The following is a 24,718-nucleotide window of genomic DNA, read 5'->3' on the forward strand; positions in this document are numbered from 1 at the left end:
CAGGCAACATACAAGGCACACGCAGATTGTCGATGCAGGGCCGGGCCTGTCCGTCCGTCAAGCCTTGACAAGGGGGTCGACCCCCCTGACTGGCACTCTCGCTTGGCTGACAGAGACAGAGTTGGAGGCTGGACCTGGAGTGCATGCATGCATCACTCAGCCGGGGCCACAGCGTCACGTCACGTCAGATTGACAGACAGAGGCGCCAGACTGCAGGATTCCGGTCCAGTCCCGTCCTTGGCCGCCTGTCACTTGCATTAAATACCCTTTGTGGGCTTGAGATGCCTGTTGGGTGTCTCTAGCGTCCACGTTACATACATACATGCACAATGGGAAGCCACACTGATGCTCATCCCGGGGCCAGCTGGCCCAGCCTTGTCCACCTCGACAGTGCGCCTCGCTTGGCTGTTTTTGTCCTCTTCCTCGTATAGTGATCCCTCAACTCTTTCTCCTCCGCCTGACTTCTCAAGACTGGACTGGACTGACAGAAAGGCAGGTCGTTGCGTACCAGGCCATCTACGCGGGCTACCTCGCCTTTGTCCACCCGCTGCGCCGCATCCCTGGGCCAAAGCTAGCCGCCGTCACGCGGCTTCTGTATGCGCGCAAGCTCCTCCAGGGCGACCTCGTCCGGTGGCTGCACGAGCTGCACGAGACGTACGGCGAGGTGGTCCGCATCGCACCCGACGAGGTGTCCTTCATCTCCGGGGAGACGGCGTGGCAGGACATCTACGGCGTCCACACGGGGGCCAAGGCGGCCAGGGGCAAGTATCTCAAGGACCGGCGATGGTTCGCCGCGCCGTACAACGATACGTGGTCCATCCTCCAGGCGGATGCCGAGGCGCACCCTCGGATGCGCAAGGCGATTGCGCCCGCGTTCGGGGACCGGGCGATCCGTGAGCAGGAGCCCCTGATCCAGGGCTACGTCTCGCTCTTCATCCAGCGGCTGCACGAGCAGGTCGAGGGGCCGTCCCGGGGCCAGGTGGACATTGTCCGCTGGTTCAACTACTTTACGTTTGACATCATCGCGGACCTCACCTTTGGCGAGCCCTTTTACTGCCTGCGCGACAGCGACTTCCACCCCTGGGTGCGCATGCTCTTCGCCTCGGTGCGCGCCATCTCGCTCAACAGCGTCATCCGCCGCTACCCGACGTGGCAGTGGTTCGTCAAGCGCCTCGCGCCCCGGGACCTGCTCGAGAAGCGCCGGGCCTTCAACATGTGGGTGTTTGAGCGCGTTGCCCAGCGCCTCGAGGCCGAGGGCACGGCCGCCACGACGCACCCGGACCTCATGACGCACATTACGGCGCACGAGGGCAGCAGCAGGAAGCGCCTCAGTCGCGACGAGATTGACAGCAACGCCAACATTATGCTCATCGCCGGCAGCGAGACCACCGCCACCCTCCTCTCGGGCTGCACCTACCTGCTCCTAACCAACCCGGACAAGCTCCGCGCCCTCCAGGACGAGGTCCGCGGCGCCTTTGCCGAGCCCGCCGAGGTCACCCTCGCGCGCGTCAACGAGCTCAAGTACATGCTCGCCGTCCTCAACGAGGCCCTGCGCATCTACCCGCCCAACGCCGCCGGCTTCATGCGCCTCGTGCCCGAGGCGGGCGACCACATCAGCGGCTACTGGATTCCGGGGGGCGTAAGTTTCTCTTTCTCTCTCCTTGCTTGATTCCCTTCTCTGCTGTCCGTGCCAGCTAACGCCGACAGACGTCCGTCTCCCTCTCGCAGTGGCCCGCCAACCACTCCACGCGCAACTTTGCGTCGCCCGAGACGTTTGCGCCCGAGCGCTTCCTCGGAGACCCCGAGTACGCCGACGACAACCTGGCCGTTCTGAATCCCTTTTCGTTCGGCCCCAGGAACTGCCTCGGCAAGAGGTATGCTGGCCACGAAGCTCGTGAGCAATGGTGCTAACGCGTTCTGCAGCCTCGCCTATGCAGAGATGCGGCTCCTCCTGGCCCGTCTGGTCCTCGAGTTCGACATGGCGCTGGTGGACCCGGATACGGACTGGATGGACCAGAAGATCTTCACCCTGTGGGACAAGGGGCCACTGAGCATTCGGCTGACGCCCGTTGGCACAGGTGCCCATCAGAATGAGGGCGCGGCTCACGGGTCCATGTGAGGGACAGCGAGCGACTGAGGCATGTCGATCCATGGACGGTGTCTGTAGATCCGTGCTCGCTAGTCGGCCAACAACCAGGGCACGCTCCATCTGGACCGCGTAGAAGAGGAGGTGAATGCTACCAGCCAATGGTGCTCAAACTCGCAGTGTTCCCTGTTCTGCCCGTGTGTTTGCCTGCCTCTCTGCCCTAGTACAACGTAGTGGCTTGCATGTCTTGTCCACGGGCTTACGCGTCCAGAACAGCCCCTGGGCGAAGAAGCTCGATGGGAGCCTCCCCGAGTATGGTACAGGGAGAGTAGCATATAAACTACGCACTGTCAAGTCGGTGAAGACTACGGAGAGCGATAATGTGTGTAGGAGTCATGTGCCAACATGTTCATGGGGGTTACTAGCTGCTACTCGCCATGGCAGACAGAGGCGTACGCCTTGACCAGGCCGTCGTCGACGCTGGCCCACCCCCTGACCGTCTCCATGCCGCGCGCTCTCTGCGTCTCGGCGTTCTGCCACGACCACGCACGCGATCTGGCCCCGTGCTGCTCATCGTCGTCTGCATGCGCTGGTGGGATCCACCCGCCCTCTTCAAGAAACTGGCTGGGGGCCACGGTAATGCGTCCCTTCTTCAGAATATACTTGGAGAGGCTCGCGGCGTAGATGGTGGTGCTCTGCCCTGGCGCGACAAACCACGACCCGACGTAGAGCCAACGCGTGTCCCAGGCGAGGAGGGCGGAATGGACCTCGTACCGCGCCAGCGCCCTCATCTCCTTGCGGAACGTCGTGTGGGCCGAGCCGAGGATGAAGGCGGCCCTGCCGCGGACCGTCTCCCTCCTCGGCTGTCCGTCGCGGCCCGTGTACTCGATCTGCATCTTGTCCATGGGCCACGCCGGGGCCATGAGGCGGGCCATGAGGCGGATCCGCGACACATCGAGGTCCGTGAAGAAGGTGGCGTTGGACTTGTGCAGGTTGATGTCGATCTCGAGCAGAGCCACATGGCTCCTGATCCTGTCGGCCTGAAAAAGGGGATGCGACCCTGTCGAGGAGCCAGGGCCATGATGCCAGGACGCGACGCGGCGGTCTGGGTTGGTCGGCAGCGGTGCAGGGCGCGTCCGTCGCCTCGAGGCGTAATAGCTGACGTTGTACTGCCAGAGAACGCGGAGGGTCCAGGCGCCCGGCAGGACTTTGGCGTTCAGGACCGCGAGGAGGCAGAGCGTCAGAAGCCAAGGGTGGGCGGCCAGGAGGTCCCCCAAGAAGGGGATGAGCCACATGACCTTGATCGTTGCGATAGAGTAGGGGGCAGTAGAGTAGCAGAGTAGTCGACACAGAACAGCAACGAAGAGAGGGAGGGGAGGGAAATGATGCTTGTGCACCCTCATGCCTTGGGTAGCCTTAGCGATTGACTGGCCACAAAGAGCAAGCTCGGCGAAGCTGACATGAATCTATCCATCTCACGCATCTTGACTGCAAGTCGGCACCGATTGCTTGAGTTGCGCTCGGCACTTGGCTGGCCTCGCATCATGGCGCAACAGAAACCAGCATCGCCGCTTCTGGCTCTTGCACTGGCGACGATCTGACTCTGAGCATAGACTGCATGGACGTGTAAGTACTTGGTCACTCGATAGATGGAGACACCACCGCGATGCCCGGTGCCGAACGGGCTCATCGAATGCAGTCCTGTCTGCAGACTTTCCATGTACCTTGACCTTGGGTAGTAATATCAGGCTGCACAGGGTCCTGTCCCGGGGGGTTCTTGGCCGTAGTTCTTGGCCCTGCAGCCAACCCTGTGCTAGACTTACGCGTACATGTACCAAGGCCTGCTGACGTGAGACACGCCCTGGGACTGCCAAAGCGTCGAAAGGCTTGGTATGACTAAGAGTTGAGGAGAGACTCGCGTGCCTGCCGGCTTTGCCGTCAAGTACATGTCTTGGTGATGCAGAGGGCGAGGAGCGCGGGTTCGACCGAGAGCGAGATGTTGAGGACAGGAGTGGACTGAGCGAGACACCCTCTCGAGACTCGAAGCATCGGGCGGTTCATGTTTCCACTCCATGTCTCGCCACTCTTAACGAAAGGCCGTCCGGAGTCCTGGCCCCAAGAGTCCAAGCAAGACACGCAGATGTATTGTCTCTTCCTTGCCCAGGTCACCACGAGCCAAGCCAAGAGAGGACAAGCCAAGAGAGGACAAGACAAGAGAGGACAAGACAAGAGAGGACAAGACAAGAGAGGACAAGACAAGAGAGGACAAGACAGACCCCATGGAGCAGGAACAGGAAGTCTTCCACGCCCGGGAGCCTCTGCTGACGCTCGCGGCCGGCGTCGCCTCGCATTGGGCGTACTTTGGGCGTGGGGAGCACTTCTCGCATCCCTGGCGCTACGTGCTGCTCCTCGCTATCTGCGCACCCTGCGTGGCCGTGGCCGTGACGAGGCTTCGCCATGTCTCCCCCTCCGGTCCTGAGCTGGCGCTGCTGTCCGGCCAGCTGGCGGGTCTCTACATGGCGGGCGTCTTTGGGAGCGTCATCGTGTACCGCCTCCTCCTCAACCCGCTCAACCGCTTCCCCGGCCCGTACCTGGCACGGCTGTCCAAGGGCTACCTCGTCTACCTCAACTGGCGCTCGGGGCTGCGCGGCCACCGTGTGCTGTGGCGCCTGCACGAGACGTACGGGCCCTACGTGCGCCTGGGCCCCAACGACCTGTCCGTCGTGGACCCGGACGGGATGCGCGTCGTGCTGGGGCCCGGCTCGCAGTGCCGCAAGTCGGCCTGGTACGGGCAGGATGCGCCCTACATCTCGACCAACACGACCCGCGACAGGGCCGCCCACGACCGTCGCCGCCGCCTGCTCACGCCCTCCTTCAGCGACGCCGCCCTGCGCGGGTACATGGTGCGCGCCCAGCGGTACAACGACCAGCTGCTGGCGCAGCTCGAGGCGTCGGCCGGCCAGCCCCTGGACGTGACCAAGTGGTTTGGCCTGCACGGCTTCGACCTCATGGGCGACCTCGTCTTCAACCAGCCCTTTGACATGCTGCAGCACGGCGAGGCCCACGAGGCCATCCAGGTCCTGGGCGCGGGCCTCTATCCCCAGGGCTTCGCCTTTCCGCCCTGGCTCTACCGCGTCTTCGCGACGCTGCCTGGCGTGGGCGCGGGCTACCGCCGCTTCGTCGCCTTTACGGCCGACCAACTCACCCGTCGCATGGGCGAGCAGGGCAAGACGACGTACGCCGACATGATGCAGCCGCTCATCGCGCACTACCAGGCGCTGTCGCCCCCGGACCAGCAGCACGCCATGCTGCCCATGCTGCAGGGCGACGCGCGGATGCTCATCGTCGCCGGCAGCGACACCACCTCGACGACGCTCATCCACCTCTTCTACCGCCTCTGTGCCGAGCGCGGCCTTGTCAGCCGCCTGCGCCAGGAGCTAGGGCCCCTGGTCGGGGATGCGGATCCCATCGAGTACGGACACGTTGCAGGCGCCGAGCTCCTGCACGCCTGCATCAACGAGACGCTGCGTATGCATTATCCGGCTCCTTCGGGCTTCTTCCGCAAGACACCCCCCGGCGGCATCGCCATCGGCCAGGTCCACGTCCCGGGCGACACGGTCGTGCAGCTGCCCCCGTATGTGATGGGCTTGGGTGAGACTCTCTCTCTCTCTCTCTCTCTCTCTCTCTCTTTCTCTATTCATACTTGCTAACTACATATTACTAGACGACGATATCTACGAGCGCAGTGGCGACTTTGTGCCCGAGCGCTGGTACAGCCGCCCCGAGATGGTCAAGCACCCCGACGCCTTCATGCCCTTCCTCGCCGGGTCCGAGTCGTGCATTGGCCGACGGCTGGCGTACATGCAGCTGGCCACCCTCACGGCGCAGATCATCACGCAGTTTGACGTGGCCCTGGCCCCGGGCGAGGACGGTACGCGCCTGCTCGAGGGGTCCCTCGACCTGGCCATGATGCACCCCGAGTCGCTGCACCTGGTCTTTACAAGGAGGGGGGCCCCAGAGGGCCCCAGAGGGAACACGGGGAAGCGAGGTATAGTATAGACTGTATCTACATAGCGAGAAGCAGGGCATCCTTGCCCTTTGTTTGACATCTGCCGTCAGCCCATGTACCTTACCCACACACTGTTCAGTCCCTCCCAGTCACGTCCCTCCCCCCCCCCCCTGTTCAGGACCGCATCGAGATGTTTCAGGGGCGCATGGGCAGTTGTAGCCTGTATTCTGTAGCGTAGTGTCTGTATACCGGGGTAACCCGCCGCCCCCAACACGGGAACGGAAGGGAAGCCGGCTAGCTAGCTCTACTAATTCTCCGGTCAGGGGGATATGAAAATCCGTGGGCAGGGCAGTCTTATGGTCGCTGGGGTCTCATTGTTGGCTACATTGATCCCTCACAAAGTCGAGAGGGAGTCTTGCAGCTTCCATGTCAGTTCTTGGTCCCCCTTATGTGAACGCGCTCACGGTCCATGGTCAACTGCCCTCCATCATTCGTCCTCGCATTTTCAATCCGCACATTCTCCATTGGGGAGTGTGAACAGAGGAATGTCCAGCGGGCTCTCCTCATGAGACTTGAGCGAGTCACTGCCCGCCATAATGTGCCCCTCGGTGACGGGCTTGCGCGTGAAGAAGATGAGCATGTCCCGCGTCGCCTCCTGGGCCTCGTCCACCGCGTACACGGGCGAGAGGCTGTGCTTGTACTCGTGGTCGGCCACAAGCAGCGTGTCGAGGAACTTTGTGTGCTGTGCCCGGCCGTAGATCTTGTTCGGCGACGTCTCATGGAACGGCGTGCCCGTCGTCTCGTCGCGCTCGTGAAGGAGCGTCACGGCGCTGTTGGGCGTCATGTTGCTACTCCCCGGATACGTGGTCATGGTGTGGTCGACGCCATCCGTGTGCACGCCTTCGAGGGCCGGCTCGCCTAGGATGTCCGGCCTGGTCAATGTACGCAGGTTGAACATGGTACAGACCCATTTGTTCGCGCCGTAGTCGAAGTTGGGGCGGCGCATGGTCGGCACGCCGTGCATCACCATGGCCTTGAAGATCATCAGGCCTTGCAACACCGTATTGGAGTGCAGGTCCTCCTGGATCTCGTCAAAGACGCGCACCGTGTCCGAGTCATGTCGCTTGAAATCCTCGGCGGCCGACAAGGAGAATGACTGAAACTCAAGCCGGCGGAGCGACTGCCGATCGTAGTCCATGCAGAAGCGTCCCGTCCGGGACTTTCGAAAGGGCAGCGTGGGATCCGTCTGCAGGTTGTCGCTGACGACCTGGAGACGGCCAAAGTCCTCTTCCCTGGCGCCCAAGCCACGCATCAAGTCGACCATCTCTTCATGCCGCACGAAAATGGTCCGATCCTCGACATACCTATCTCTCCACTGCATGATTTTGGCAATGGACTGATAGAACCCGTGCTCGTACGCTTTGTCATGGAGCCAGAGCTCTCGCGCACCCCTTGCTCTCGGTGGCACTTTGCTGTCCAGGGGCGGGGGACTGTGCGTCGCTTGGGCGGGTGCTGCGACTGTGGCAAGACCTCGGGCCCCCTGGCAAGTGGCACCACGCTCGGACCTGATGTGTGGCCACCGCAGTCTGCTAGCGACGGGTAGCCTGGCGCTGCTGGCCACATGCAGGTGAGGCATCGATGCCCTGATTGATAGTGAGACTGACATGGCTTTAGATAGCAAGGCTCTTTTCCTGCTCAGGAGACGACAGACTGATCAGAAGAATGAAGGGTGAGGTGTCAGGTGGAATTCGGAGGGCAGAGCCCGGGGCCAAAGCCACACGAAAACGGAACAAGTATATGAAAGAAGGACCTGCTATGGATGGTGGAACCTATCTTGGTCAAAAAGGGAGACTGACTGCTCTTTGGATCTGTAGACTGCTGAGCTGTTGCAAATTCCTCTTTGAGCTCACACATACAGTTGGGCATAATACATCCCTGAGATTCAGAGCACCATCAGCCCCCCCTTTGCGTTGACAATCTATGAAAATTGGTCTCAAGTCACCAACACGATAACCTCCTGTTATGCTCCCACATAGGTTGTGGGATATCCCGCCCAGATGCCTGCCACTGCTACATTCATTCCAGCCTCGCGGTACATCGTGCGGGCTCTCGTTTCGAGGTCCTACCACGCCAATTTCTCGCCGTGACGCAAGATCGAGTCAGCCCTATATCTGACTCATCCGGGCCATCCTCAAGCACAACTTCCCCAGGATATCACTTTCTGGTCGTTCTATTGGCCTTAAAAATCATGTTTTTATGCCTTGAATACTTTTCAAGGTAGCTGTCTGTTCTTGTTAGTAAGAACCACTCATGCTCACAGTGTCAGACAACAGCCTTTCAGCACGACAAACTAGCCACGTCGGTACATGTGGACTTGTCACACACTAACCAAAGCCAGGCGCGACTACTCATAGCACGTACTAAGCTGGACATTCGATCAATAGTCTTGCTCAAGTCTCAGTAATGCAGTGTGTGTCCATTTGCCGATCCCTTGTTGGGTGCATGCAGCAAGGATGACACTTGTCAAGCATGAGTGTGCGCAAGTAGACGGCTTACCCATTACACATCGAGACGGTAATTAGACATGCTGTACAGAGTACTCTGCACCCAAACAGTACCCGGGGGCTTCTCTGATAGTTGGGTTCGACGTGCATGGTTCGCCCCACACGTGCGGGAATAAGGATGAAGTTCTGCTTGAGATGAGACGCCCTTACGCGACCCCGGATCTCCCATACAGCCTGAAATGCGTAAGATTTCATAGCACGACGCCCGGGCGTGTGCGTGCAAATTGTATTACAATTTACAACTGCCGCGACAGGTGCAGGGTAGCGTGTTCAACATGGTATCCCAACGACGCATCTCAACTACAGGCCAACAGAATCAACGCGTTGCTGGGGCAAGTTGCAACTCTTGACTCTGCCCTGCTCGTTAGGGGGGGCCTCGTTATGCTGCATGACCGTATTCAGTCAGCCGGGAAGCTGATTTGCTCGTCGCGTAATGCTCATCAGGCGTTCTTCATCACTGTGGCTAGTGGGCGAGAACAGCTGGATTGGACACGGAGACCACTGGCGTCGTCTCTGTGACAATACTTAGCAATATCGGTTTCCATCCTCGCACGCCCGGTCGAATCCATACGTACGGTTGCCCTCCTCTTGTTCCTCCAAAACCAGACGCTAGACTAAACCATGTCCGTCCAATCAGCACCGGCGCTGTTCAAGGTCGCCACCTTGGACCTGTCCCGGTTCAAGTCGAGTGACACGCTGGAACGTGAGGCCTTTGCCAGAGACCTCGTCGATGCGTTGAAGTTGGATGGTTTCGTCAAGCTTGTCAATCATGGCATCTCCAGAGCCATGATACAAGATGCCCTGTCCATGGTACGTTGAACTACTCCTTGTCTGTGCAAGTCGAGCTGGCTCTGCATGGAGGCAATTCCATGAAAACAGGCACTAACTCGGAGCCTCCTAGTCAAAGAAGTTTTTCAGCTTACCGGACCGCGTGAAGCGTCAAATAGAACACGTGCCCGGACCGTATCCTCAACGAGGATGGAGCAGGGTCGGGTCGGAGAGTACTGCCATGCTTTTTGGTGCACTTGAGCAAAATGGAAAGAAAATCACCGAAACAGACGCCAAGGTCAGTGACAGTCTGGTCGGCCACTCTGATCTTCCTGCTGACCTGGCGGCGGAATCCAGGAGCACTTTGACATCGGTCCTCCGTCCGATGAGCAGTTCCCCAACCGATGGCTGGAAGAAGCCGACGTGCCCTCCATGAAAACCTACCTAGAAGACTTTTTCGAGCGATGCCACAGCATCAGCCAGGCCATCCTATCGGCCATGGAGATGGCCCTCGAGCTCCCCCAAGGCGCCTTCACCGACAAGTGCCAGGGACAGTCGAGCGAGTTACGCTTCAACCACTATCCAGAAGCATCCATGAGCAACGCGCCCAAGGACGTTAGCCGAGTCTGGCCGCACACGGACCTGGGCGTGATTACCTGTCTGTTCCAGGATGGCGTCGGTGGTCTCGAGATTGAAAATCGGCGGTGCGGCGGAAAGTTCGAGGCCGTCGACCCCAACGCCCTCGACGAGCTCATTCTGAACATTAGCGAGACCATGGAGCGGTGGACCAACGGCGTGGTCAAGGCCGGTGTCCACAATGTCAAACTTCCACCGGCCCTCAAGTCGTCCCGCCAGGGCGGCGAGGAGCTCGTCATCCCGGAACGCTTCTCCATCCCCTTTTTTGTCAAGGCGGACCGGGACACGTGCGTGGGGCCGTTGGAACAGTTCGTCTCGGAGACCCGCCCTCCAGCGTACCCTCCCATGACGGCGTTGGAGTACCACGTCAAACGCGTGGCCCAGGCGTATTAGCTGCGCAGGTAGGGAGTCCCTGGACATGAAAACCCCGTTTTGAGGGTAATTCTCTGCCAATATAGCCTGTCGTGAATTCTGCGCTTGGATGAAGATATGGTGAGACTAAGGTTTGAGAAGGGGAGCATTGTCGACATACCTTGAAAACTACTTGTTAGTTGATTGAGTCAAGGCAGAGAAACTCTGGAAGCGTCCTCAGAGAAGAATTAAGTGACAATTTCGTAAGAGCCGCTGCTGTTGGTATTCTTCTCGCCTTTGTTCAGGTTGAGAATTGAGCCTGTCCGTGGCTCTCGATATGATGTCAAATTATGGCCACTCTAGGGTAGCCATTTGCCTTGTGAGACTGGGGCTGTGCCTGGCCGGGGCCCGGGGCGCTTACGAGGGGGTCACTGTGTCCAAATGAAATCCAGGGGTCTCCTCCTTGACCTTCGCCTCGGCCCCATGGTACGCTCCTTTGACCACCACCGTCCTCCTCCCACTCCGACACAAGTAGGTAGGTCGCGTGCGATACATCTCACACCCCGAACACGATGCGCTGAACCCTTTCCCGGGACCCAACATTCACAATGGGTCCGCTCACGCTCTTTCGAAACATCTACGACCTCGACACGCTCGACACGCGCTTCACCAGCTCTTCCCAGGTGCCTTACCAGACCGTCATCGACGCCCGAAGCGATCCTGCCACGAGCCGTCTGAAACCCGCAAAAGCACCGCCGTCCAAATGGAGGAGCCTTGAGTTCTTCTTCTACTATGCCGTTATCCTGATCGCCGTGCTTTGCATGTTCTGGGTGCCGTACCAGGTGTCCCGACCTGAGGATCCGCGCTATGGCAAGTACGCGCACTACCTATGGCCGGGCTGGGTCCCGGGACGGAGGATCGACATTTCAGACTCCCAGTACTACACGTTTCGCGGCAATCTGCCGGCCATGACCGCACTGCTCATATTCCATCCGCTGCTACGCAAAGGCTGGAACGCTGTGTTCCCGGCCAGCGACAAGAAGGAGAAGAGCGGCGGCCGGTTGGAGCAACGAGCGTCCTTTGACTTCGCATTCGCCATCCTGTTCCTGTTCATCTTGCACGGCGTCTCTGCATTCAAGATCATCGTGATTCTCAACATCAACTACCGGCTGGCCACCCAGTTGCCGCGCCGTTACATCCCGTTCGGGACTTGGGCGTTCAATGTCCCATTGCTGTTTGCCAACGACATTTGCAACGGATACCGCTTCCGAGACATTGCCTACTACGTCGCGCCGCCGCTGCAAGAGTGGGGTGGCTGGCTAGACAGCTACGGCGGTATCATGAGTCGCTGGGACATCCTCTTCAACATTACCATCCTGCGGCTCATCAGCTTCAACATGGACTACTACTGGAGCCTTGGCAAGAGTCACGCCAGCTCCATCGAGGTACGGGGCCAACCATCCACTTCTGTTGATCACATAACGTCTAATGCACCAAAGAAGAAGCAGCTCAATCCGGCTGAGCTCTCGGAACGTGACCGCGTTTCCATCTCGGCCAACGCGCACGACTATACGTGGAGGAACTTTGTTGCGTATGCCATCTATGCCCCGCTCTACCTCGTGGGGCCGATCCTCACCTTCAACGACTACATTTCGCAGTCGAAGCACAAGGTGGCCAGCATTGAACGTCCGCGCACCATCCGTTATGCGATTCGCTTCATCCTCGTTCTTCTCACCATGGAGCTGCTACTCCACTTCAACTACGTGAATGCGATTAGCAAAAACAACCCAGATTGGGGCTCCTACACAGCGGCACAACTCAGCCTACTGTCGTTTATGAACCTGCACATTATCTGGCTCAAGTTGCTGCTCCCATGGCGGCTGTTCAGGCTGTGGTCCTTGGTCGACGGCATCGACCCGCCCGAGAACATGGTTCGTTGCGTGAGCAACAACTATAGTACCCAACTCTTCTGGCGGTCGTGGCATCGCTCGTACAACCGCTGGATTGTCCGGTACATCTATGTGCCTCTGGGTGGATCGTCCTTCCGGACGTGGCAGTCGACCTTGCGCTCCATTTTTACGTATCTGCTCTCGTTTACATTTGTCGCGCTGTGGCACGATATCCAGATGAGGCTTCTCATCTGGGGCTGGTTGATTGTGCTATTCATGGTCCCGGAATGGGTTGCTGCGTGGCTCTTCCCAAAGCACAAATGGGAAAGCCGCCCAACAGAGTACCGGATGCTCTGCTGCGTAGGAGCCGTGGGCAACGTTCTCATGATGATTTCGGCGAATCTCGTGGGGTTTGCGCTAGGCCTGGATGGCCTGGAGGTCATTGTGAAGAGTATTCTGCACACTTGGTCAGGTGAGTCTTCCTTTCATTCGCGGCAAGGGGAATTGCAGGCTAATATGGAACAGGTGTCATGTTCATAATGATTTCTTGCGGGTGCCTCTTCACAGGCATTCAAGTCATGTTCGAGGTCCGGGAAACGGAAAAGCGAAAAGGCGTGGCTCTCAAATGTTGAGGTCGATAGAATAGATGTACAAATGTAGACCGGGAACGTTACCAAGTAAAAGTCACGAGAATCATGGCAAAAGCTCCAGACATTGTCCCGAAGTGACCACGCTGTTCTACTCAGGACCACCCAAGGGCTTATTCTAGAGCATTTTGCTCCTGAGGCCCTGGTGGGCGTAGGGTAGGGCATGAACGCCGCACATTGTAATACAGTCAAAAGTAGCCAGCGAGATGGACATTACTTCAGGCAGATGGACTAGCATGTGTAAAGTGACAGGTCTAGCTTAGCTAGCAGACACAATCTTCGGTTGGCGCGCGCGGGATGTGGGGGCGGCGCCAGGAACCACTCCGCCTGCCGCCGCCGATCTTTGTACCAGTGGTGGAAGACGACGATCCCAGAACATCTTGCGGGACGCACCCTAGTCCAACATTTTGATTTCTCCTGGGCCATTGGAGCTGATGCAGACTGTGCAGTGGTACGGAGATCCATGAATACAGTGGGAGCATTCTGGAGCAGCCCTATTCACAATGCACGGGTGCTTTGATCTCCTTTTCGTGAGGTACTAAGACGGATAAGATGGCACGGACGTTCGTACGTACTACCTCTCTAAATAAAGTTTCAATAAACTTTCTAAAATGCCCACGGGCCTTCCGGCTCTAACACAATACTGCAACAGCGGATTGAATACTGTCGCTGCTGGGCGTGGCCATGGCCGCCGACCGTGTCCGCAAGACAAAAGCGGATCTCTGTCTGCGTGTCTCAATTCCGATCCAAGCAGTGTGTACGCGTCCGCTGATGAGTCTCGACCCTTCGGTGCCCCGCTGTCGATGCCGACCGGCGAAGGGACTAATAACGTTAGAGGGCGCGGTTTGCCGATCCGGCTTTGGGCGCCGGACATTCACGATTTATCGCGAAGATTAGCGCAAGGTGGGAATTGTCAAATGGACCAGTGATTGTGCAGATTGGCAAATTGAACAGAGGTGCCGCTCCCGTGATACGAATAGCCTACAGTCGAGCCTGAATTTTATCTTTCATTGGCACACATGTAAATTGAGCTGCAAGGGACAGGGGCACACGTGGCCCAGCAGAGGGCTCATAATTAGGAGCATACTGAGCAGGAAGTACGGACATTTCGCGCGTGAACAGCTCACAGCCGTTGGCAAGAAGGTCAGGGTAATTAATGTATGGACATAATTAATCAATTGCTTGGCGCCCTTTGAGCTGACTGTCTGTCCTCGTCTAGACGAAATGAGATTCAATCAGCGAAATGCGAGGTGGGGGAGGGACTGGATGGACTGGAGCCTTCCACCAGTTCGTTGACTGGAAGCCCAGGGCAGCCAAGCCTCTGCAGTCCCCACTAGTGCCTTCCCAGGGGACATGTGGAGCAGACGGAGGCACACTCGCTGGCAGTGACTGGAGGCACGCGCATGCCTTGTCTCGACTCCTCTGTTTTCTTTCCGCGAACTTTTGTGACATCGATCCTGATTTCGGCCTGCGCAGCATCTTACCTTCGAATCGTTCCTGCTTGTCTCGCGTTGCTACAGGGTTGTCGACTGCGCGAACCCGAACGATCACGATCACGACCCACGACCGCTGCTTTGCACGACGGGGGGCTGAGCCGACGACAAATGCGGACGACGCTCCAGACTGAAGACAACCGAACGAAAGGGTCACTCGCTCTTGGACCATGGCTGTGAACGGCATCTGAACCTGGACTCGTGCGACGCCGAAAATCTTATCTGCTCCGCCAACTGCATTCACTCGGTACACCGTCCCAGTCTCGTCGCTTACACCACCTGCTCCTATCTGATAGGGGTCGGCGCGCTGCGTCCCATGGTCCATCCCGCTGTCAGACCACTCGAATCGTCTCGAATCCTAAGTTAGTCTTCGGCACATCGGCGCAGTCATGACCTCGATCCAGCTACCTCCACTCCAATTCGAAGATGGAGGCTTCCGCGTGTCTATCATCCAGGGAAGTTCAGCCACGCCGGGTGGAGGCCGTCCCTTCCCACGCCGGCAGGAGCCCCAACCCGAGCCGGAATCTGTTTCAGAGTCCAAGCCGCACGCCGCGTCCAAATCATTCCTGAACAGTGGATCACAGTCAACATCCGAGGACGAGGATGGGTCTGTTTTCGAAACGGCATCCGTCGCAGCGTCGTCAAAGCTCGACCTCGATTTTCCACAGCCCCGTAGGGTGTTAACGCCCCGAGCGAAGACTCCAACGTCCGAGATTGAGATTCAGATCGACGCCGAGCCGATGACTCCCCCAGAACGGTTGACAGACGCGTCGGATCAAATACAAATCGAGCTCGATATTGAACCAAGGCCGTCGATCTCCGACTCGATCCTGCGCGGGGAGAATAACGTGACCGAAATGCCCACACACGATGACGAAGCGTTGGTACCGAACATTCCTTCACATCCAATTCCTCTGATGCAGCTGGCGTTCGCCGAGTCGCTGGCGGAAGTGACTACGGGTCCTTTGCGCAAACCACGGCTCCGCGAATTCGACGCAAGACAGCGGCGAGAGAGGCTCCTGGGTCAGACCAAGGATGACGAGCCATTCGATGCACCATGGCGCTACCGACCTGGCCAGAAGGAGCATGAAGTCGTCAAGCTATTGTCGCAAATCTCATTCGGCGTCTACTTACTACTCAACGGCATGGCCAACGACCATGCGCAGGTTGTCGGCATCCTGCAAGGCCATATTGACGAGGTCGACGAGTTTCTCGAGGTCACACTGGAAGACCTAGCGGAAGCCTTGGCTGACCTGGAAGACCGCATCCTGTCTTTACGGGAGACGATGTCGACCGGAAAGGATTTCGAAGAGAGGCTAGAGGATCGGAACTATCGAGCCGAGATTCTGGAAAACAACGAAGAGATTGATCACATTTTGGCGAGAATGAATGTGATCATGCGGCAGTGGGATGACGACGTGGAAGCAGGTCTGCACGGCGTCTCTGCCTTTAAGGAGTGGTTGCAGGAGCTGAGAGATGGGCCGTGGAGGAATGGGCGCCCCGACCTGGTGGAGATACACGATGCCATGAAGGGTAACGCCGACGCTTGGCTGAATGCTTTCGACGAGACGAACAGCCGAGCACAGGATCTGAATAGCCTAATCATCAAGCTCATGACCATCACAGCCGAAATGGCGCAGAAGGCGGGCGAGGTCAGTCGCAAGACGTGGTCCACCATCCCTCCGTACACTTCCCCCATATCCGGGAGTCTCAAGAGCAAGACATCGATATCTTCGCCGCCCTCGGTACGATCGAATCCCATGTCCAATGCCCGCATCAGTATTAGGAGCGGTTCGACCTCATTCGCGCAGCTGTCGATGATGGAGGACGGTGACTCGGACGATGGGCTCGAGGGTTTTCCACTCCCGGGTGTGACCCCATTATTGCCACCAACGCGATACAGTGGTAACAGAGTCTCCAAGAAGATGTCTATCGAAACGGCAAAATGGGGCGCAGAGCTCAGCGCGTCAAAGCCTCCTACTGTACAGGAGGTGCCAGAGGAAGAAAAGGAGGACGGGCCCTTGTACCTGTTGCAGCCAAGGACCTACACGCCCGTACTCCCCGAGCCTATGCCATCACCCAGGGTCAAGGAAGCGCCGGCACCGGCGCCATCAACAACACCCACGTCCACCACTACTACTCAGCAACAACACGAGGCACTTCCACAAATACAGTCTCGAGGCTCCATTCGCCATCGCGTGTCTCTAAAAGGGGCACCGCCCGAGGATATCCTGATACCGCCGACGGTCAAGCCTGGAGGTGTGAATGGACGAGGCTCGCCGGCCTTCGTTTCTCGGCGTAGCCACAACAACCATCATCTACAAACAGGGGACTTGGAAGCAAGCTATCACCGCGCCCAGGGGTCGTCGGGCAGTAGCATGTTGGACGTGGACGCCCATCGTCAGCATGCTCTTCCTCGCGTTGCTTCTCACGCTGAGTTGGGTCCGGCACGGCCACCACTGATGGCGTCGCCAAGTTCCGACTTTCAGCACTACCACCCAGTGCGAGCCTCACCTCACTCGCCGTTGCAGCAGAGACCACATACAGCGGCTGGGCCGCAGCCGTATCCCACAACACCCAGCTACCCGCAACACCTACGCGGCCAACCGTCCCGCCTTGGAAGCATAGCACCGACGAGCGCCGGCGATCAGACAACGCGTCAAGGAACCCCTTCCGTCCAGACTGGACGAACTGTAAAGAAGAAGAAAAGCGCCTTTGGCTGGTTTAAAAAGGCGTTCACCATGGACGACGACGAAAAGGCAGCATTCGAAGCCCGCAGGCAAATGGATGCCCCCGATAACTACTACAAGGACAAGAGTCCTAAATTCCTCGACGGCAAGAGGCTGAGATAATTACTCTGATACCCAACGCACCACACTATACACAGCTATCGCCTTGAACTTGACAGCGCCTTCTTTTTGTCTACATGGGGCTTTTATCACCCTTCCTTGAGCGCAGCCTTGAGATTTTGGTCTCTTTGTATATAGGCTTATCTAATGACAATGGGACTTTTGACTGTATGTGAATATAGGGGCAATGGCAATCCCATGCTGATGTACATGTATTTGCACGTGTCTCGTGAGTTCATTCAGTGAATCGATCATCTATCAGGGGCTTTGTTCACGCGCCGAGACCATAACTCCGCACGCGGCTGAAGAAGAATGGCTTGTCGTTCTTGGGGCCGAATTGGCCCCAGTCAGCCGACAGCTTGTTGTAGCTGTAGAACCCACGCCACACAAGCTTGTTGTTTCGCGCGCCCTTGCCCGCATTGCGCAGGGACAGCTCCATGCGGTACATGTACCGCGGCTTGACGCCCTCCGTCTCAATGTAGAGGTCACCTTCGCGCTCCTCCAGCGTCTTGCCGTGGCTCTCGTCCTCTTCGTTGGCGAGTCTCCAGCGGCCTTTTAGAGCGAGACTCATGACGGCCCCGGGCAGTGTGCTCGAATGGCCCCGGTCCTTGTCGCCCTTGTGGCGCGCCAACTCGTCCTTTGTGAGATGGTGCACCACATCACCCGGCTCGCTCGTTGTCTGCAGAGAAATGCACGAGCCGTCGCGGTAGAATCGCAGATAGCGGTAGTACGTGACGATGAGGACGGGCGCACCGCCCCACGTGGCCTGGTTGGTGGACTGCTGGCCTGAGCGGACATAGTTCACGGTCGATATGTAGCAGCCATTGAATCGTATCCTGGGACGTCGGAAGAATTGCATCTGCCATGACGGATATGGGGAGGGGACCAGAGACAGGGTTTTGCGGTGCTCTTCCCATGTCCTGGCCTCCTGCATGTCTCTCGTGTTGACAACGTCGCCGCTCGGAAGCTCCGTCAATTCTGGCAGCGGTTGCCACTCCGTCTCGATACCCCAGTGACGCCAAAGGCCCTGGAAGCCAAACTCCCTCCCGATGCATACCCTGTGCCAGATGCGCTGCTCCGAAGAGACCAGATAGGCCAAGCGCTTGCACACCAGGGACAATCGTGCAAAATCCGCGACATCAGCGATGGCCACGTCGAGCAGGATGTGCGAAAGCAGCTCATCAGGCAGTTCGGAAATTGGGCAGGGTGGTTGCGGCATGCCCTCCACGTCTGGCGGGGTCGGCTCAATGGCCAATGTGGAAAAGGACGCGATGAGATCCTGGATCGTCAACGGTTTGGACTCCTCAGGCTCCTGAGGCTGTACGGGTTCAGTTGCTTCCTTCGCCACCGAAATCGGCTTCTTTTGATTGGCATGCCCTGGCGGGAAGTGCTTCTCCCGGTACCGCCTGTCCACGGTGTTGTCCAGCTTGTAAGCTTGCCGGTAGAGCTTCAGGCTGTCGCCCATGTTCCCCTGCGCTTCCCTCTCCATGGCCTCTTCAAAATGGTCCAGCGCAGAGACCAGCTCTCTTGGCTGTTCTTTGCTCGACCCTGCGAGAGTGTGTCCCGAGGGAGGGGGTGCCTCGTCAAAGGCCTGGCCGTGCAGGTAGTCATTGTCGTCTTCAGCATAGATGGCCTTCTTCCCTGCCGGGGCCTGAGCTGACACTTTACGCCTGTGTTTGGCCGGCACTGATGATGAATCTCCTTGACGCGGCTCAGAAGTAGATGGTGGCTGGTTGCCTTTGGAGTGTAGATCTGTGAGCCATTGTTGGCGGAACGACTCGAGCTCGGTGTCGAGCTGGGTGCTAGCTCCGGAGGTCATGGTACATGTGGGCTAGACGGTTGTAGAAGGGGTATGTGCGGAGCTCCTTATTATGGCGGCATTGTCTTCTCATAACAGAAGACAGACTATAGTTAATAGATTGGAGTTTGGCTGAGCAGGAAGAAGGCACGTCGATGATGTTACTTGAGGGCTGGTAGGTGAGATAAGCAATGTGACTTATCGATACTGCGATAATGAACCCCCGATGAGCCATACGCCGAGTGTCCATTGCCCCGCGGCAGCCAATCGAGAGATGCCCGGAAATCGGCGAATTGGGGACCTTTTTCATGTCCGGCCTTGCGACGCTCCTAAAAATTTGGTGGAGCTCTTATCAATCAATCATGACGACCATACTCATCACCACTTCCTCCCGCCACGACACCAACTACCTAAGTGCCCTGACACTACCGCAAAATAAGAAGCGCGAAACCACGTCCACACAGCATCCTGAAGAAACGATTGCCCATGTGCATGCGACCTGCATTGTTCGACTGAGGAGGACAGCATACAGGAGGGGACACAAACTCAGCATCTCGGCGCCACCATGGCCGCCGCCGGTGCGCAGGCAGTCAACATCAAGGCCAACGATGATGCCTCCAGTGGCACCGCGCCACCAACGGGCTCAGATACGTTCGAGGTCACCGCGGGGCAGAAGATGCTTTCTGCCATTACTGGTAGTCTCCTGACGTCTCTTCTAAGTGTGTTCTTGCCGCTCAAATGGTGGTCAACTGTCAGATACTAACACATGGCCAGTGACACCTCTCGATGTCGTCCGTGTACGATTGCAATCGCAGAATCCTCGCCCAGGGCCATCACCGAACCTCGACTTTACCCGCCTCACCATGTCGACGACGAGCCTCACACCAGCGCAAGCATCAGAACTCGGCGTTACGGCATGCTGCCGCGAGGTCTTCTTCATGGGCAACAATGCCGAATACTGCCTGGCGTCTACCCCCAAAATAGGCGTCGCGACCACGACCACGTCAATAACGCCGCCTGTGGACTGCGCCGTGCAGGAAACACAGCGCAAGACATACAGCTCAACTCTCGATGGGCTACGGAAGATCGCGCGGAATGAGGGCGTCACAACTCTGTGGCGAGGTCTCTCTCCCACATTAGTGATGGCAGTACCCGGCAACATTATCTACTTTACTGGGTACGAATGGCTGCGATACAACCATAATTCGCCCTTTTCCAAGATGTCGGACGACTATGCACCCTTGACTGGAGGATCCGTTGCTCGCGTCATGGCCGCAACAGCGGTTGGGCCAATCGAGTTGGTGCGCACGCGGATGCAGGCCGCCAACTCATCTTCCACTGGCAACCACATGGTGGAGACCTTTAAAGGTATACGAAAGATGGTCGGCCAGCAAGGATACACATCCTTGTGGAGAGGCTTGACGTTGACTCTCTGGAGAGACGTCCCCTTCTCAGGACTGTACTGGTGGGGATACGAAGCGATCCGGTCACGGCTATCGGATGTTCGAGAGCAAAGGAAGGGCAAGCCGGTCGACTGGAACGCCTCGCACGCCGATCGCCGAGCACAGATTCCGGAAAATCACACGGAAACGTTCCTCGACAGCTTTGCGTCGGGTGCTCTTTCGGGTGCCTTTGCCTCAATTGTCACCACCCCGTTCGATGTGGGCAAGACCAGGACCCAGGTTTACCGGGACGCAGAAGGGCCGCAGCGCCACATGGCGCGGCTGCTGTGGGAAATCTTCAAGACAGAAGGAGTCCAGGGCCTGTGGAGAGGATGGATCCCTCGCACACTCAAGGTGGCACCTAGTTGCGCCATCATGATCAGCACGTACGAAGTAGGCAAGCGAGTGTTCAAGGGAGTGAACGAGCGGGCAGCGGCGAACAAAGAGAGGACACCATAAAGTACACGGGCCCTGGTGAGGCTATCAGTGTTATCTGCATCAACTTGGGCGTTTTTGGGCGGAAAGGGTTGGAGACCACTCCTTTTGATCCTTTTATTTGAGCGATAGACGAGCACGTGTACGATACATGTATCCGACAGGAACGATAGACGTAGCTTAATTACGTGCAGAAGCCACACGGCTCTGCAGAATCAAGTAATTCAACCATGCCAATGTAGCGACAGACCAGTTCCGCAGCAAACTCACGTCCCACCACATCCCCATATGCCCCTCCAAAATTTCATCATCACCGACTTCACATCTCGCCTGCCTCTGCCATGCTCATCGTCCCAACACAGCAATCATGTATACACTCACCAACGCCGAGACATACTCGCTGCCCTCCTCTGACTGGATAACCTCCCTTCTCCGCACGTCCGCGACGACCCTCACCTCGATATCGACGGATGGCGCCCTGTCGCTGCACAACCCTGCAGCGTTACCCCAAGGACCGCTCAAGTCGTTCAAGACAACACACGACACCATCTCCGCCCTCCAACCATGGGACGACAACGTTGTCGCAACATCAGGATGGAACGGCACCGTCACCTTGTGGGATTTTCGTCAGCAGAGCGGGAAAGCACTTGACTTCAAAGCCTGCGACGCCCCAGTCCTCAGCATGGCCACTCATCCTGGAAACCAAGCGTTGAGCGTTGGCACAGAACTCACGCACCACCAGGCGTCCATCCACATCTTTGACATTCGGGCTGGCCAGTCTACGCCCAAGGCCGCATACCATGATCTTCACTCTGACGACATCACCACGCTCACCTACCATCCCACCCGCCCCAACATCTTGTTGTCAGGCTCCACGGACGGCTTGGTCAGCGTGCACGACACCAACATCACGGAGGAGGATGAAATGACCATCCAAACCCTCAACCTCAACGCCTCCATCCACACAGCCACGTTTGTCGGCGACAGCAGCATCGTCTCCGCCCTCAGCCACGATGAAAAGTTTGCGCTGTACGACATTAGCGACACGCGCGAGAATGGCGATGCCCTGGTGGACTTTGGCGATCTACGACAGGGTCTGGGCTGCCAGTACGTCTGCGACGTCATCCCCAAGCGCGACGGTAGCGGCGCCATTGTCGGGTGCGGCGCGCAGGACAATCACGAATTCGGCCTCGTTTTCCTCGCAAAGGGACAGCAGGAGAGCGCGTGGACGTTGGATAAGAGCGCGGGCGTGGGCCTGCCCGGCGGTCATGGGGAAGAAATCGTTCGGGACTTTTGCTTCTTCGACGAGGAGCAGGTCGTCTTCACGGGCGGCGAGGACGGTAAGATCAAAGCATGGCGGCCGTCATAGGCCCTTTTGGCAGTTCAAAATAAAGAAATAAAGAAGAAAAATAGAAAAGAGAGAGAAAAATGTCATGGGTATCAATTCATCAAAATGCCATCCGTCAACCCCACTTGTCGTGCTTCCCCTTGACTTTCAGATCCAGCAGCACCTCGTGATAGCTCCCGTCTTTCCTCGCCTTCTTGAGCATCCTGACCTCGTCTTCCTCCAGCCGTCGACCCGCCGCCTCCTCAAGCTCCTTGCGGCTGATCTTGGCGAGCGCCTTCTCCTCCTTACCAGCTTTGATCTTGGGCTTGAACCGAGCCTGCATTCGTATCCGCAGCGTGGTGCCAAACGAGACGGCGTCCGCGTCGCCCCGAATCTCGGGCGCCTTGCCGCCGTCCTTGGTGAGCAGATATGTCTCGCGCTGCGTCTGCATCTGGAACGTCCCCGGGGTATCGGCGGTGGGGAACACGTCCCACATCTCCAGCGGGCTGACGGCCTCGCTCGCCGCCCCGAGGCTGCCTACCTTGTCGCAGCTGAGGAAGCGGCCATTGTGGCCCTTGAAGCGGAACTTGCCCGTGCCGGCGATCTTGTTGGCGACCCAGACCATGCGCACGTCGTGTGGCTCGCTGCTCGCGGGGTTCTTGTCGACAATGTTCTCAATGGGAATCGTGAACACGCTCCCGGCAGGGTCGCACGACAGGGCGCTCGGAGGCTCAGTTGGGAGGACAATCATGACAGGTCCAACAATGTCTGTCGCCGCCTCTGCCGAGACCCATGTGTCGTCGTTCACGTCGCCATCCTCTTCGCCGGCGAGCTTGGTGACTTGCTTTGATGGTTCGCCCGACTCGTCGTCGGGATTGGCGGGGCGCTTCCGCTTCTTGGGTTTCTTGTCGCCTTTGAAGGAGAGTGGTTTGACCATGATGTGGGAGATGTTGAGGACATGGAATTGAAAGTTGGAGATTTTCGGGGACCGCCGAGTTCCACTGACGTAGGCAAGATTAGCGTGACTAATCCCCCGCATGATCCTCCTCCCCCCACACAGCGTGAGGGACGAGACGCCTATAATGAATTCAAGGGTCCCTCAGTTTTGATTCTTTGAATCAGCATTGGTGTTAAAGAAAAGACAACATGGTTGCCCAGGCAAAAGCTGTCACAGTCTCCCTGCAGGAGCTCAAGGACGGTCAGTGACGCGATCTTCAGACAGTGCCCGTACTAAAGATCACAAAAGGCACCGTCTCCTTTGACACTCTCAAAGAAGCTTTTGGTCCAGACTCACTGGGCATCCTAGTCGTCAAAGATGTGCCTCCCGAGTTCGCACAACTACGCCATCTCGCTTTATCGTACGCATCGTACCTGGGCAACCTCCCCAGCGATGAACTTGGTATGACCAAGGGCCCCCCCTTACCCTAGACCAGAGTGTCCGCGGAAGGTCATCTGACAGTGGGCAGAGAAGCTGGAAAATGCAGCGTCAAAGTACTTGACGGGATGGTCTCTCGGTAAGGAGACCCTCAAGAATGGACAGGTGGACACCTTCAAGGGCTCGTACTATGCAAACTGCGCCTTTTACACGGATCCCTCCCTGGAGTGCGCTGCGCCTACAGCCGAATTCTCCCCAGAGACCTTTCCCGAGTACCTGTCGCCCAACAACTGGCCAGACGCCTCGCTCCCGGGTTTCAAGCCCGCAGTGACCACCCTCTGCCGCCTGATCATCGACACCGCCGTCCTCGTCGCCAAGGCTTGTGATCGCTATGCTGAGCAGAGCATCGGGGGCTACAAGCCGGGATACCTGGAGCACGTCGTCAAGACTAGCACAACGACCAAGGCGCGGCTGCTGCACTACTACCCGCAATCCGGCGTCGAGGAACCGCAGGGGAGCGAAGACGACTGGTGCGCGACACATCTGGACCACGGCTGTCTCACGGGTCTTACATCGGCCATGTTCATCGACGAAGCGGCAAACCCCCCCACCATTGCTGACCAGCCCTCCGCCGGCACTGGTGCGTCGCTGCCTCCTCTGCCTGAGTTGGCAGCATCCCCGGATCCCGAGGCTGGCCTGTACATCAAGTCACGTTCAGGCGAGACGTACCAGGTCAAGATCCCACGGGACTGCATTGCGTTCCAGACTGGAGAGGCCCTGGAACGGATCACTCAGGGCAAGTTCAAGGCCGTGCCCCATTTCGTCAAGGGCGTGGGCAAGGGCAAGGGAGGCCATGTGGCGCGGAACACGCTGGCCGTGTTTACGCAACCGAACCTGGGAGAGGATGTTGACATTGAGCAGGGTCTGACGTTTGGCGAGTTTGCGCGTGGCGTTGTAGCGAAGAATACCGTGTCATGAGGCCCGAAATGGGACGTGGTGTTCATAGTCCAAAAAAAAAGTTCAATTCATGCTGCAGCCAGCATACAGCC

At 58.0% G+C, this 24,718-nt stretch overlaps 12 protein-coding genes across 12 annotated transcripts; 8 read left to right on the forward strand and 4 right to left on the reverse strand.

The window, feature by feature from the left end:
• Positions 1-345: 345 nt before the first annotated feature.
• Positions 346-2,119, forward strand: J7T54_008342 (uncharacterized protein; the record flags this gene model as incomplete). Its single annotated transcript, XM_051505370.1, has 4 exons — positions 346-390; positions 497-1,639; positions 1,708-1,874; positions 1,924-2,119. The coding sequence occupies 4 exons, from the start codon at positions 346-348 to the stop codon at positions 2,117-2,119; spliced, it is 1,551 nt and encodes a 516-aa protein (XP_051363112.1).
• A 395-nt stretch (positions 2,120-2,514) lies between these two features.
• Positions 2,515-3,381, reverse strand: J7T54_008343 (uncharacterized protein; the record flags this gene model as incomplete). The annotated part of the gene is made up of 1 exon (XM_051505371.1): positions 2,515-3,381. The coding sequence occupies one exon, from the start codon at positions 3,379-3,381 to the stop codon at positions 2,515-2,517; it is 867 nt and encodes a 288-aa protein (XP_051363113.1).
• Positions 3,382-3,704: 323 nt separating this feature from the next.
• On the forward strand, positions 3,705-6,145 carry J7T54_008344 (uncharacterized protein; the record flags this gene model as incomplete). Its single annotated transcript, XM_051505372.1, has 3 exons — positions 3,705-3,712; positions 4,251-5,737; positions 5,811-6,145. 3 exons carry the CDS (start codon positions 3,705-3,707, stop codon positions 6,143-6,145), a joined length of 1,830 nt encoding a protein of 609 aa, XP_051363114.1.
• A 455-nt stretch (positions 6,146-6,600) lies between these two features.
• Positions 6,601-7,731, reverse strand: J7T54_008345 (uncharacterized protein; the record flags this gene model as incomplete). Its single annotated transcript, XM_051505373.1, has 1 exon — positions 6,601-7,731. The coding sequence occupies one exon, from the start codon at positions 7,729-7,731 to the stop codon at positions 6,601-6,603; it is 1,131 nt and encodes a 376-aa protein (XP_051363115.1).
• Positions 7,732-9,280: 1,549 nt separating this feature from the next.
• J7T54_008346 (uncharacterized protein) lies at positions 9,281-10,456 on the forward strand (the record flags this gene model as incomplete). Its single annotated transcript, XM_051505374.1, has 3 exons — positions 9,281-9,469; positions 9,561-9,725; positions 9,785-10,456. The coding sequence occupies 3 exons, from the start codon at positions 9,281-9,283 to the stop codon at positions 10,454-10,456; spliced, it is 1,026 nt and encodes a 341-aa protein (XP_051363116.1).
• A 566-nt stretch (positions 10,457-11,022) lies between these two features.
• On the forward strand, positions 11,023-12,935 carry J7T54_008347 (Glycerol uptake protein-like protein; the record flags this gene model as incomplete). The annotated part of the gene is made up of 3 exons (XM_051505375.1): positions 11,023-11,859; positions 11,914-12,775; positions 12,829-12,935. The coding sequence occupies 3 exons, from the start codon at positions 11,023-11,025 to the stop codon at positions 12,933-12,935; spliced, it is 1,806 nt and encodes a 601-aa protein (XP_051363117.1).
• Positions 12,936-14,832: 1,897 nt separating this feature from the next.
• J7T54_008348 (uncharacterized protein) lies at positions 14,833-17,295 on the forward strand (the record flags this gene model as incomplete). Its single annotated transcript, XM_051505376.1, has 1 exon — positions 14,833-17,295. The coding sequence occupies one exon, from the start codon at positions 14,833-14,835 to the stop codon at positions 17,293-17,295; it is 2,463 nt and encodes an 820-aa protein (XP_051363118.1).
• Positions 17,296-17,563: 268 nt separating this feature from the next.
• Positions 17,564-19,111, reverse strand: J7T54_008349 (F-box protein-like protein; the record flags this gene model as incomplete). The annotated part of the gene is made up of 1 exon (XM_051505377.1): positions 17,564-19,111. The coding sequence occupies one exon, from the start codon at positions 19,109-19,111 to the stop codon at positions 17,564-17,566; it is 1,548 nt and encodes a 515-aa protein (XP_051363119.1).
• Positions 19,112-19,655: 544 nt separating this feature from the next.
• On the forward strand, positions 19,656-20,991 carry J7T54_008350 (Mitochondrial carrier protein MTM1; the record flags this gene model as incomplete). The annotated part of the gene is made up of 3 exons (XM_051505378.1): positions 19,656-19,785; positions 19,865-20,458; positions 20,546-20,991. The coding sequence occupies 3 exons, from the start codon at positions 19,656-19,658 to the stop codon at positions 20,989-20,991; spliced, it is 1,170 nt and encodes a 389-aa protein (XP_051363120.1).
• A 343-nt stretch (positions 20,992-21,334) lies between these two features.
• On the forward strand, positions 21,335-22,336 carry J7T54_008351 (WD domain; the record flags this gene model as incomplete). The annotated part of the gene is made up of 1 exon (XM_051505380.1): positions 21,335-22,336. One exon carries the CDS (start codon positions 21,335-21,337, stop codon positions 22,334-22,336), a length of 1,002 nt encoding a protein of 333 aa, XP_051363121.1.
• Positions 22,337-22,430: 94 nt separating this feature from the next.
• Positions 22,431-23,231, reverse strand: J7T54_008352 (uncharacterized protein; the record flags this gene model as incomplete). Its single annotated transcript, XM_051505381.1, has 1 exon — positions 22,431-23,231. The coding sequence occupies one exon, from the start codon at positions 23,229-23,231 to the stop codon at positions 22,431-22,433; it is 801 nt and encodes a 266-aa protein (XP_051363122.1).
• A 209-nt stretch (positions 23,232-23,440) lies between these two features.
• On the forward strand, positions 23,441-24,647 carry J7T54_008353 (uncharacterized protein; the record flags this gene model as incomplete). The annotated part of the gene is made up of 3 exons (XM_051505382.1): positions 23,441-23,492; positions 23,583-23,693; positions 23,761-24,647. 3 exons carry the CDS (start codon positions 23,441-23,443, stop codon positions 24,645-24,647), a joined length of 1,050 nt encoding a protein of 349 aa, XP_051363123.1.
• Between the last annotated feature and the right edge of the window lie 71 nt (positions 24,648-24,718).

This window comes from Emericellopsis cladophorae (genome assembly GCF_022114955.1).
Source record: "Emericellopsis cladophorae strain MUM 19.33 chromosome Unknown NODE_14_length_400046_cov_116_985211, whole genome shotgun sequence".
Classification (NCBI taxonomy): Eukaryota; Fungi; Ascomycota; class Sordariomycetes; order Hypocreales; family Bionectriaceae; genus Emericellopsis; species Emericellopsis cladophorae.